General features: G+C 39.6%; 1 protein-coding gene across 10 annotated transcripts in view; it reads right to left on the reverse strand.

Moving 5' to 3' along the window:
* Positions 1 to 13068, reverse strand: part of CTNNA2 (catenin alpha 2) — a 1170559-nt gene that overhangs the window by 260877 nt on the left and 896614 nt on the right. For all 10 annotated transcript variants that reach the window (XM_017888532.1, XM_017888525.1, XM_017888528.1 and 7 more), the window contains one exon: positions 3313 to 3392. In XM_017888532.1, the coding sequence (XP_017744021.1) occupies positions 3313 to 3345 (33 nt within the window). In that variant the 5' untranslated portion in view covers positions 3346 to 3392. The remainder of the gene's footprint in view (positions 1 to 3312; positions 3393 to 13068) is intronic.

Raw genomic sequence — 13068 nt, forward strand, 5'->3', positions numbered from 1 at the left:
TTTTTTGAGAGGGAGTCTCGCCCTGTGGCCCAGGCTGGAGTGCAGTGGCGCAATCTCGGCTCACTGTAAGCTCCGCCTCCCGGGTTCACGCCATTCTCCTGCCTCAGCCTCCCGAGTAGCTGGGACTACAGGCACCTGCCACCATGCCCGGCTAATTTTTTGGTATTTTTAGTATAGACGGGTTTTCACCGTGTTAGCCAGGATGTTCTCGATCTCCTGACCTCGTGATCCACCCGCCTCGGCTTCCCAAAGTGCTGGGATTACAGGCGTGAGCCACTGCGCCCAGCCCATTTTTCATTCTAAAGAAAATAGTCCTTAGGAGGATTCTCCTCTACCATTGCCCCCTGTCATGGGTTTGACTGGTAAGATGGATTCATGTTAATCAGTTTTAAATGATATTTTCACCATTTATAATGCCCCAGTTCCTTGGGATATGTTGCCTCAAGAGAGGAGTTCTACTTACCTGAAAATTCCACTTAAACCAAAATCAGTGATATTCAATTAATCTTGATTTCTTTAAGTATCTACAAGTCTAATTCCACTTTCTTTCATTAGGAAAGTCCAAAATAACGATCATGATTGACTTTATTTCTTTTCAATTTGGTGGCTAAAATTTTTCAAGGCTCCAGGGTCACCCTTCTGAAAATCACTGCCCGAACTTAGGGCTATAAGGAGGAGGCAGGAGACTGAAAGAGTGGGACGTCATGAATGTCACTGAAAATATTTTTTAATAAACTAAAATCTTTGATTTCACCTTTTTTTCCCTATGAGATTTGATCTCTACATGTGTACAGGGAAGTGGACATGATCACTGAGCATTCTCTTTTAGAATCTGCTCTAGCATACATTTATCTGTAATTAAGAACAGAAAGTATGTCAGCAGTATACATTTGTTTGAGCCATTAGCATTCTCTGAGCCACTGTTGTGGAGGGGCTATCAGAGACCCAGGTAACACCTTGTTAATCTAATTACTAGTTACCCAAATCTTAGCTTATGACCTACCTGGGCCAAACAAATTAGTCATTGCATGTTCCATCTGCTCAAGTGCTAGGTAGCTTCAATTTAGATCAGAGAAGCTTTTGTGCCACTACAGGTGTACATGGGGAGGCAGAGGAGATGAAAAGAAAGACAAAAATATCTCAACATATGGGTAGGGATGAAACTGACAGATGGGGACCATCGTCGTTTTAGAAAGGCAGATTGGAGAAGAGAAAGATGTTTCAACCAAATTCATGGATACGGTGTGAAATTGTGCCATAACTGTGGGATCTTAATACCATGAAACAATTTCCTTTTTATCCTTATTCCTCTATATTTTGAAGAAACGTAAGGAAAAAAAATAAGATACATGGAATAATTTCAGGGAAGGACACACTCCTTCCACTGCCATCTTACAGGAAGCTCTCTGAGGAGCTTGTCACCTAAACATTTAAAATTCCACCATAATTTTTCACCTTCAAATTTTACCACTGTCCTCTGGTAAAAAGAGTCAACCCTTTCCAGGAATTGTAATATGAGAGTACAAATTACTTTTTCATTCCGTTATAGTAATAATAATAATAATCCTGCTATGAGTAGTCCATGATTGAAAAGAGCTGAAGGGCCTTGTTCTTGAATGTAAAAAATGTAATCACTGCTAAGACCAAGGGATCAGGAAGATGGGAGGACCCAGTTCATGAATTTTACCTGGTTGACAATCTAGCTCAAGGCAAGACCTGGAGATGTCCTCCCACTGCTTTTAAAAATCTGTGATTATCAGTCATTGGGACCTCTGACATAGGAATGAGAATTTCCCTTAGACTCATACAATCTTATACAGCTTTTTTTTTTTTTTTTTTAAATAGTTTACAGATCTAGTTTAGCTCCTTACTTTTGTAAGACCAAGGGATGAAGGATCAACAGTCACACTGCCAGTTTAGTGGCAGAACTAACACTAAAACCAAGGGCTCTGGTATCTGATTCAGTGTTTTCAACTAACCTCCATTCCAATTCCTGCCACCCATATCATTTCATATTAAATGGTGATATGTAGAGATGGTCTAAGAGAGCAAAGAGATAGAGACCTGGCCATATATTCGTTTGCTGTTAGTTACTAATACCTAAAAGGAAAATGTTGTATTCTGCCTTATTTGAAGTAAAGTAAAAGGGAATGTTTCCCCCAAAAGGTTTGTTAGCTGGTGAGCTAGAATATTCATATTCCAGAGATAATTGTGATATCCTCTGAAGGACATCAGATCAAGTGTGTCTACACCTTCAGGTGACGTCTTGATAAAAGCCAAGAAGCTCCCCAGCAGTCAGAAGTGGTGGGTTCCTCTCATTCAAATCATTTCCAAGTTTCTACTTGGCCATTCTTGCCCAGGCCTCTTGCTAATTTTGTTTGTACTTAACACACTGCAGGAGCAAATGCTGGATGTGGCCATGCTAAACCAATTGTTTCAGCTGCAGAAAATACAGCAGGTGCTGCCATGGCAGTGGTTGGTTTTAGCTGGCTGTCACAATCAACAATTAGCGAATGAGATGGACATAGCCAAAGCTACAGCAGGAGACAGGATTCTGCCCTCCTGGGCAGGAATCAAGAAGAGGGGGTTTTATTATAACTCAGTGGGTAGTAGAATCTCTTTCAGAGAAATACTACTACCAAAGAGAGAGGAGTTCATCATGGCCACATACAATATCAGGGTTGTAAGGCAACATTTGCCAGTGTTCATACAACACTTTCAAGGAGAAAAAAGGGCCCTGACTGGAGATTTCTCCCCATTAAGAAAAATAGACCCATTAAACTAATGATGTCATTAGCCATTTTATTCCCTGCTTCCCAAACAACCATCCGATAAGGAAAATTTCTCGTAGATTTATGTTCCCAAGGGAATACACTGACCAAGAGACCTTAATTAACCCATTAGATTAAGAGTTGTATTTCTCATTAACCATTAGCATTCCAGTTTATCACTAAATTCCCGGGAGTTTGATAAGTAAGAACCAGCAAAGATCAGACACAGGCTCTTGGCATAGCTGGATTTGGAAAACTAAAGGCCAGATGTAGTAGCAGTGAATTCATCCAGTCTCCACCGGGACAGACTGGATCTGGGCAGTGAGAAGCCACCTGCTCAGGAACTGTTTCCTTGCTTGCAACGGGCTCATCTCTGTCCAGCAATCTCTACCTTGCCGATAAAATGAGATCTTTTTGTATATGTAGATGTTATAAAGAATAACAACCTCATCGTCATCTCCAAGAAGACACCCTGGAAAAGGATATTGTTGGAAACCACTACTAAACATCATGGAATTAAAGTAAAAATAAAAAATAGTACCTGTCTCCTTAGATCTCTTGTTTTCTTAGTCATCTTATCAATCGCAATGTTGAGAGGATCTCCTTTTCTTTCCTTCCAGTCTATTAAGAAAAGAGAAATAATTTCTGGTTTAGCATATTCAATGTTAGAGATACTAAAAGTAAAAAAAAAAATCCGGAAAACATGAGATGTTAAATTCAAACAATTTTAAAAGATTATTTTAATATATAACTATAACATGATTTGGTCTCTAAAGTTGATTTTTCCTGAAATAACTAAAATTGATAAAAATCAATACATTGTCAGGATGGTTACACATATGTCCATATTCAGCTCCACACAAATCTGTGTTTTCATCCCTCCTCCAGATGCTTAGCAGTTAAGTAAATATAACAAGGATGTTTTGTTTTTGCCTTCAAATACAAATGCTTTGTGTGTCTATATTGTGTAGGCACATTTCTGAATAGAAAATAATTGAGATAATAAAAACTAAATCGAAAAGGATTTTAAGTAAATCACCAGAATTCAGAATTTTATACCAGTATTTTTTAAGCCGTACTGCAACTTCTGTATCAAATTCAAAAGAGATGCTTTACTAGAAAATACAGTATTGCGGCCGGGCGCGGTGGCTCAAGCCTGTAATCCCAGCACTTTGGGAGGCCGAGACGGGTGGATCACGAGGTCAGGAGATCGAGACCATCCTGGCGAACACGGTGAAACCTCCTCTCCACTAAAAAATACAAAAAACTAGCCGGGCGAGATAGCGGGCGCCTGTAGTCCCAGTTACTCGGGAGGCTGAGGCAGGAGAATGGCGCGAACCCGGGAGGCGGAGCTTGCAGTGAGCTGAGATCCGGCCACTGCACTCCAGCCCGGGCGACAGAGCGAGACTCCGTCTCAAAAAAAAAAAAAAGAAAATACAGTATTGCTAATCTCTACTCTGTCATGTAGTGAAATGCTAAAAATGATAATAAGCAACCCACAGCTTGAGGTCATGAGGAAAATTTCCCTTATGACTATAACAGGCAGAGATAGAGAAAAAAAAATGTTCTTTAATAAATTATTCACTTGGAAGTTTCACTAGTTTCTTCCTATTTCTTTACTTTTTCTCCAAAAAAATTTTTTGGTGGGTACAGGAAAACAATTTAAAACTGAACAAAAAAAGGGGAATCCCCATTGTCTTTTAAAGGGATGACAATTATCTTCCCCTTAAAAGACAAATGTTTTCAAAAACCTTGTCAAATCGATTAAATTATCTAAATTTTAGTCAAACACTACAGATTGATTTATTTATCATGCTAGTGGCAAGTCAATTCTTGTGGCCTACTCAGTCTCTGTAAAATCACGTAGGTCTCTGTAGTAATTTGCTGATATGAGGAAAATGAGATCCCAGATCTTAAGTTGTGCCTAATGGGATAACATGAATTGACAATGCATAAAAATTACCATCCAACAGGTTTCTAAATGTTCTGTTTCCATGACAAAATCCGGGACACATAAAGCTGATACATACATACCAGCTCTCCATAGCTGGGTTTAAAGTAGTCACTCTTCTCTGCCACTTGCTTAATTAACTATTTTTTCTGAACAAATGTCTGATGCACAGTCCTATAGGGTTTTCATTAAAAAGCCCAAACCAAGACATATGTGCATATATTTTTAGTTTTCTAAAATCCTACAATTCCCCATCATCCTTTCCCACTCCCTAAACTCATACACTCACTTTCAGATGTAGACACTAAGGTTTGTAAGTAGAAAGAGCTTAAAATACAGTGGCTAACATTTTACAACTTTGAAATATCAGCCTGCAAATAGCTCCAAGAAAACAAAAGTATATGGAGGAGAACAACGTGCTGCTCTATCTTTCAAGGGAATGTGGTTGTGCAGTGAGTATAATTTCAATGCTCTGCCTCTCCAAGTTCAGCAGTCAAAGGCTATTCCTTTTCTGTTTGGTTCTCTCCTTGCAAATAGGTTGTCGGCCATCAAAATACAGGGCACCTTTGTGGAGCTCTGGACCATGATCATTCTGAAAATCATAATTTCCTATGGCCTTTTCATTTATTAGAATAAGAAAGACTTACTTTCGAAAATTAAGTTATGAGTTTAGTTTAAAATGTGTCTACAACAGACGGAGGGTCGATTAATAAACTTTTCAAAGTAAAAAGAAAAAAATGGAGCCACTTTAGATACACAAAATAATTACTGAGTGAATGTAAATGGCAGACTCTGGGCATATTCCATCCAGCCAGTGCCATATCTATGTAACCATTTTTCAGATAAGAAGAATGAGGATCAAATGGGCCTGGGACTGGTGTGAAGAGAGTGAAGAGGGAGAGAGGGAGTATAATTTAGATGTAAAATTTAAGGTGGCACCAAGGAACTCAGTCATCAAGACAAATAATATTTTAATGTAATACATACTTTTTTTTTTTTTTTTTTAGACAGAGTCTCGCTCTGTCACCCAGGTTGGAGTGCAGTGGCACAATCTCGGCTCACTGCAACCTCTGCTTCTTGGGTTCAAGCAATTCTCCTGCCTCAGCCTCCCGAGTAGCTGGGATTACAGGCACGTGCCACCATGTCTGGCTGATTTTTTTGTATTTTTAGTGGAGATGGGATTTCACCATATTGACCAGGCTGGTCTCAAACTCCTGACCTTGTGATCCACCTGCCTCAGCCTCCCTAAGTGCTGGGATTACAGGCATGAGCCACCACGCCCGACCTAATGTAATATTTTTAAAATCAAAACTAATGGAATGAAATCCATGTTGAAAATAAAATATCAAAAATTGAAATAAAGACAGAATCCAATAGGGCTTGGATTAGGGTAGGGCGAACAAGGTGAGTTGTGCAAATGCAGCATCAGATGACATTTTAAACTTTTAAACTTAAAAAAAATGGGGGGATACATTTATTCTTCAAAAATTATTGTTTACCTAAAATTCACATTAACTGGGCATCCTGTCTTTTTATGTGCTAAATCTGACAATCCTACCCCCAGGGGAAAGAGCCATGTTCAAGATTGTAATTGCGGTTGTTACAGACACATGTGGGAGGCTTGGTTGCCCCATTCTGTGAGCAGAAGGGCAACATGTGGGATCTGTATCCCTTCTGGCATCAATATCCTGGAACTGTAAAACACATATCCCTTAGATGTGAGGCATCCTGTTGGTCACTGTGGGGAACACATGAAAAGTGATAGCCACGATTTTCACCATCAAAGAGCTCCTGATACAGGGGAATAGACCAGTACACAAGACTAACAATACCAAAAACTGTGCAGAGATATTAGCATGCTCAACGACTGAGTTGCTCAGAAGAGGGAGAAGATATTGCATTTGGGAAGTCAAGAAATCTCACAGAGGAAAGAGAAAATTCGCTCGACCTTAAGCCCTGTGTAAGATTGGAATAGGAAAGAGAGGCACTTTGACTGGCAAAAAAAAAGTCATGTAGGCAAGAAGGCAAGATGGTTCTGGGAAGGCAGTGAGTGAAACGAGCCAGCTTTTTCTCCATGATGTGAAGAGATCAGTTTGATTAGCTACAGAGACAAATTATTTTTACAAGAGCTTTTTTATAGTGTGATTACTATTAACTTTATTTTGATCTACAAGCCCAGACAATCTCTGGTAACGTTAGTCATTCCATTTCACTTTTGTCCGGATGCTGCTTGTGTAATATTTGTGATCCTGGGTTTCTCCAGCCTGAAAGTCCTTGGTTGAAAACAATTCAGAAATGTAGTTAGTTGACTTGGGTGCCATATTTGTTGTCACTGTACATAAGGCTGGGGAATGTTAAAACAAGGACTAGGATTTAGGAATTTTGGGCCACTGGATGGGATAGTCAATTCACTGGCCCTTTCTAAGCTCCAATTTTAAAAAATGAGGTATTTGTGCAGGAATAACAATAGTAGCTCAGCTTTGCACAGCAAATGGGGACTTGGAAGCCATTATGTCCTACTTTCCTCAGCTCTGTATGTCTAAATGTGGCCATAATTTTAAATTCATCAGTTTAAACTGGACAGGAAGCCAGCTACTGAGAGTGAGACAGAGAGAGGAAAAGAGAGAGAGAAAGAGAGACAGAGACACAGAGACAGAGAGGGAGGAAGAGGAGAGGAGAAAGGGAGAGAGCAATGGGGGATAGTGAGGAGGGAGGAAGAGAGAAGAAGAGACTTGCCTCCTAGTGTCAGCTCCCTATTAGTAGCCTCCATGATCCTGGACTAACCATTTACCCCATTTTTTAAAAAAAAGTCTGAGTTTTGTCATAAGCACAATAGATAGCATAATATATGCTCTGTCTTCTTCACAAGGTTAGCAGGACAATCAATCACAATGTTACTGTGCTAGAAACAATAAAAGACATTAAGACTATTCAGGGTAATTAGGAAAGTATTTCTGCTATGGAAAAGAAATGAAAGAATTGATTTAGAAAGTACATAGAAACTATTTTTGGATCACCTGTCCTTCTGCTTTCTCCATCCAGGCAGATAATGTACAAAATCCTTGCCAAAAACTGGTATCCCTAAAGAAAAAGTTCTCTCTCTTTAAAGAAGGAATATTTGGGGCAGTTCATTTTAAATACACAGCTAGTCTGAGATATTTCTAAGAGGTGAAATGAGGGGCAGAAATTTCAGTTCAGTATTTTACATAGTAGGTCCTGGGACATATTTTGTCTCATAACTAAGGATTTGATCCTCACAAGCACATCCTGGTTCCCTAGGAATCTACCAGAAGCCTCACCTAACTCTCCATCCCTGACCCTCCAGGCTCTACACATTAAAAATACTTTAACAAATGAAAGCAGATCTAAGTATTGACATCATCACCTAATAATAAAAGCAAAATGTGTGGTGTTAAGTCAGTCATCCAATTATTCCGTTTTTGCTGAACAGAAGGAAACAAAAGCCAATTAGTTGTAACCACTCTTCTGCCAGTAACCACCTAAGTGACCTGGCAACATCTCTAGACTCCAAACTTATCATCTGTAGAATGAAAGGGCCAGACATGAGTTATGAAATTGTGAAATATGAGAAGCAGAAAAACCATCACGCACCTGTAACTATACTTCCCTGTTATGGGGAAACAATCGTAACGCTGCAGAAAGGGCCGGGGATTGACAGGCAGTTGAAGTTTTTCTCATCTCTAAAACATGGCTAAGTGCTTGCTTAATATAATTATTAGGCGCATAAAAAGACATAGGCCGTATAATGGGTTTAGTTAGCCAATACATAACCAGCAGAGTTAACTCAGTTAATGTTAGCTGTCTTTCCTTGCCTGCCCCTTCATTCCCCTCAAAGGTAAGGAGAGCAAGGTCTAGAGATATGAAGTGACTGATTATGATCACTTGGCTCATTAGTATCTGACCAGCACCTCCAGACTCCCAGCCAGGGCTTTTTCCATTCCATATCGAAACAATCTCCCTTCTCTAAAATTTCAGGATTCTGTGATTTTATAGTTTCATGTGTTTCTCTTCAAAGGCTACCAGTAAAATCTCACTTTGAGGTGTATTTCCTCTGCCGCTTTTTGTCCACAGATCTTATATGCCTTTTTTGAACCTGCTTGCCACTTTTCTTCTTTACCTTTACCTGCAGAGAATGAGTGTGCAATAGACATAGCCATTTAATAAATATCGTTATTAAAAAAAGAAGCCAGGTGGGAGTATTCTCCACATTGCTGTGGGCATCTTCCCTAGTTGCCATCTGTTGTGCTAGGGAGGTGCATGTTTATTAAATTCTATTTGTTTTAGTCTTTGAGAACTATTTTACAAAACACATCTGGGGTAGATCCATGGCTTGAACTGATGAGAGTGAAGGGAATAAATTTCCTGACTTGGATTTTTAATAGGAGATCCTTTATTCTCCCATCCTCTGTTTTTAAATTCAAGTCCAGTTTGCTAAAGTATCAGATATTATCTTGAAGATCTTTATATTTCCAGTTTGTCCTTAAACAGAAGGATTAAGCCATTAACAGAATTTTCTGTTTTACAATTAATCTTTAGAAAAGCATGATATTTTATTTCTACAATTTCTTTTAATAACACTGCTCTTTGCCCCTTTGTAAAATAAAGGCCCCTCTTTTGGCCCGCTTTGGACAAGGATCCCCACCCCACTCTCTCCCTATATGAATACCCATCACCCCTTCTGAAATTCTGAAGATGCTTGTAATGGATTTATGTCAACATGCTGAATAATATACAACTGATACTGACTCCCTAACTTATAAAACAAAAAGAAACAAAAATTATTAATTTATAAATCTCTGTATAGGAGTATTTCTTTTTTTTTTTTCTTTTGAGATGGAGTCTTGCTCTATTGCCCAGGCTGAAGTACAATGGTGCAATCTGCTCTGTGCAAGCTCCGCCTCCTGGGTTCACGCCATTCTCCTGCCTCAGCCTCCCGAGTAGCTGGGACTACAGGTGCCTGCCACCACGTCCGGCTAAGTTTTTTGTATTTTTAGTAGAGACGGGGTTTCACCATGTTAGCCAAGATGGTCTCGATCTCCTGACCTCGTGATCACCCGCCTTGGCCTCCCAGAAAATGAGTATTTCTTTAAAGACTGTTCCCATCCCAGCCCCTCATCCTACTATAAACACATAATCCAGTTCTGGGGGTTCTCTCATGGAAGCCCTGGGAATATAAATCAACCATCTTGGTGCTTCTACTGGATCCATGGGTGCACATCAACCATGTTTCAGGGTACTATATTAATATGTGGGACATGGTTGTAAGAAGGTTTATCACTTCCTTCCTTTCCCTTGAAGGGACCTGCAGACATGACTGAATGTATAAGGAATCTTCAAAATATTGTGTAGCTGTGACTCTAATATATTGGATATTTCAGAAGCTAATCAAATGCCCAGTCTTCAAATTGTTGTCATTTGAAAGAAATGGAAGTCAAAATCATCAGAATGCCAGAAAGCAATAATATGCCATGCACTCCATCTCCAACACATTTTGCTGTCATTTAAACCTATGATTTAGACAACAGGAGGGAGAAAAAAATTATCTATTGATCCAACAGTCACACTATCATTTTTGGAGGGCTGCCCACCTACCCTCAAACCCTGGATATAGAAATCATATCCCTATTACAAATAGCACCATTATTTATAGAACCTTGAACATTTCATAATATCTTTATATTATGTATAAATCATAGTTGGAGCATGTGGACCTTTCTAAATATACCTTTTCACTAGCTAAGGACGTTTCTCTTAGAAAAGAAACAGGCACTATCTCTTTAGAATGGATGAAAGTTGAACAGTGGCCACAAAGCAAATCTATAATCAAGATATTCTGACCACATCACAACCCAGCTTTCTTGGTCTCTGAGGTGGTGGAGGGGATGGGAAGGAGGTAAAGGTGGAAAGGGAAACACTGATGTATCTCTGACTCTTCTCTGCCAGACTGCATTCATTTTCAAGGAAATAATCATCAATATATAAGGTAAGAATATGGTAATATTGGTGAGACTAGCAGGCCCTGCCCAATAGTAGAGCAATATCAGGATATGCCTGGGACAATGTACAAAGCAGGACTGGCTCAGAGCGATCAACCCCCGTTCTTATCCCGCCATCAATCTATCCATGCTATTTCAGTAGCAGCCCTCCTAACTCCCAACTGAGACTCTGTGGACAGGGAACAAACTGATAATATCATCCAAACCAGTGAGAATCAGCAGTAGAATCATAGGTTGTAGGTAGAATTATTAGGAAGGAGACATATTTTGCCACTGAGATTGAAAAACTGGTAATAGACAAACCTTGAAGTCTCCAAAAATAGACCCCACAAAAAGAAAAGCATAGCTGAAAGAAGGAGGGGGAGAAAGAGGGGCAGAGGAAGACAGAGAAAGACAGAGACAGGAGGCAGAGATTGTGAGAGAAACTGTGGCAAGAAAGGGATGAGGAATTGGAGAAAAAGAAATTTAAGGGAAGAAGAAGGAGGAGAAGAAAAGAGAAGTCAGCTTTTGGAGTCAAATCAAAATGGTTCATATTTTCTATTATGTGCTCTTTTATTAATAACTCATTTGAGCTGCTATAACAAAAGTATCATAGACTGGGTGGCTTATGACAACAGGAATATATTTCTCACATTTCTGGAGACTGGGAAGTCCTAGATTAAAGCATTGGCAGACCTCCGTGTCTGGTGAGGGCCCACTTCTTAGTCCATGAAGGCTGTCTTCTTTTTGTGTGTTCACATGGCCAAGGGGGCAAGGGAGTCCTCTGGGGTCTCTTTTATAAGGGCACTAATCCCATTCAGGAAATCTCCACCCTCATGACATAATCACTTATCAAAGGCCTCCACTAATCCCATTTGGGAGACCTCCACTTTCATGACATAATCACTTATCAAAGTCCTCCACCTCCAAATACCATCACATTGGAGGTTTCAACATTTGAATTTTGAGGGGACACAAACATTCAGTATATAAAACACATTAACCTACAAAATAATTATTTTGCTTGTCATTATATCCTTAGAGCCTGGAGGTGTACCTGGAATGTAACAGGTTTTCAGTAAATTTTTCTAAGTCAATGAATGAAACATTTGGCCTCCTGAATCTAGTTGCACCTAAAGCTGTAAGTTTCTATCCATGGGTTACCTGGTGCCATGAGTTAATAAATGCCTCCATGTTTATTCATATGGCATTTCTGTCACTTACAAAGAAAAGGGTCTTATTAAACCAGGGATCTTAAAATACTAAGCCACAATAACTGGAAAACAGAGTGGTGGGGATCAGGGCCGACCTCAGGCAAGGTCTGGAGCACTGTCTGGAGAGTTCATGTCTTGGCAGGGCATCTAGGTTCATTCACAGGGTTTTCCCCAGCACTAATCACCGATCCAGCTCTAAATCTTAATATCGTATTTCTCCCCTAAATCCAGTTAGTCACTAACATTGAGAAACTGCCCGTCAAAAAGTCTGTAAGGATTCATACTGTTCCTCAAATCTCTCTTTCCATGACACCCACCCACTGCAGTGGAGATCTCGAATGCCACAGCATCCTTTGTTGATTGCATTCCCTCATCATCCTCATTATGGCCTGCTAAGAACAAGCTTTAATTTCCTCAGCTCAGTATTCAATTCTTCTTTAGATTTTACTGAAGTCATATTTCCTTTTTTTTTTTTTTAATCTTTTGTTTTCTTTTAACTTTTAGGTTTGGGGATGCCATGTGCCAGGTTTCTTATATAGGTAAACTCATGTCACAGGGATTTTGTGTGACACACTTTGTGTCACACACATTATGTGTCACACCAAATCCTTCATGCAGGTAGTGTGCCAAACAGCGCAGATATTTTGTGACATGAGTTTACCTACATAAGAATTATTTTGTCACTAGGTACTAAGCATAGTACCTGATAGATATTTTTTCAGATCTGTTCCTTCTTCCCACCCTCCACCCTTAAGTAGACCCCAGCGTCTGTTGTTCCCCTCTTTGTGTCCATGTGTTCTTGTTATTTAGCTCCTATTTGTAAGTAAGAACATGTGGTATGTGGTTGTCTGTTCCTGCATTCCTTTGCTTAGGATAATGGTTTCCAGCTCCATCCACGTTGCTGCAAAGAACATGATCTTGTTCTCTTTTGTGGCTGCATAGTGTTTCATGGTATATGTGACACATTTTCTTTATCCAGTCTACTGCTGATGGTCATTTAGGTTGAGTCCATGTCTTTGCTATTGTGAATAGTGCTGCAATAAACAAATTTGTAAATGTGTCTTTATGGTAGAATGATTTATATTCCTTTGGGTATATATCCAAGTAATGGAATTGCTGGACTGAATAGTAATTCT

The sequence above is a fragment of the Rhinopithecus bieti genome, unplaced genomic scaffold (assembly GCF_001698545.2).
Source record: "Rhinopithecus bieti isolate Rb0 unplaced genomic scaffold, ASM169854v2 scaffold_17655, whole genome shotgun sequence".
NCBI lineage: Eukaryota > Metazoa > Chordata > Mammalia > Primates > Cercopithecidae > Rhinopithecus > Rhinopithecus bieti.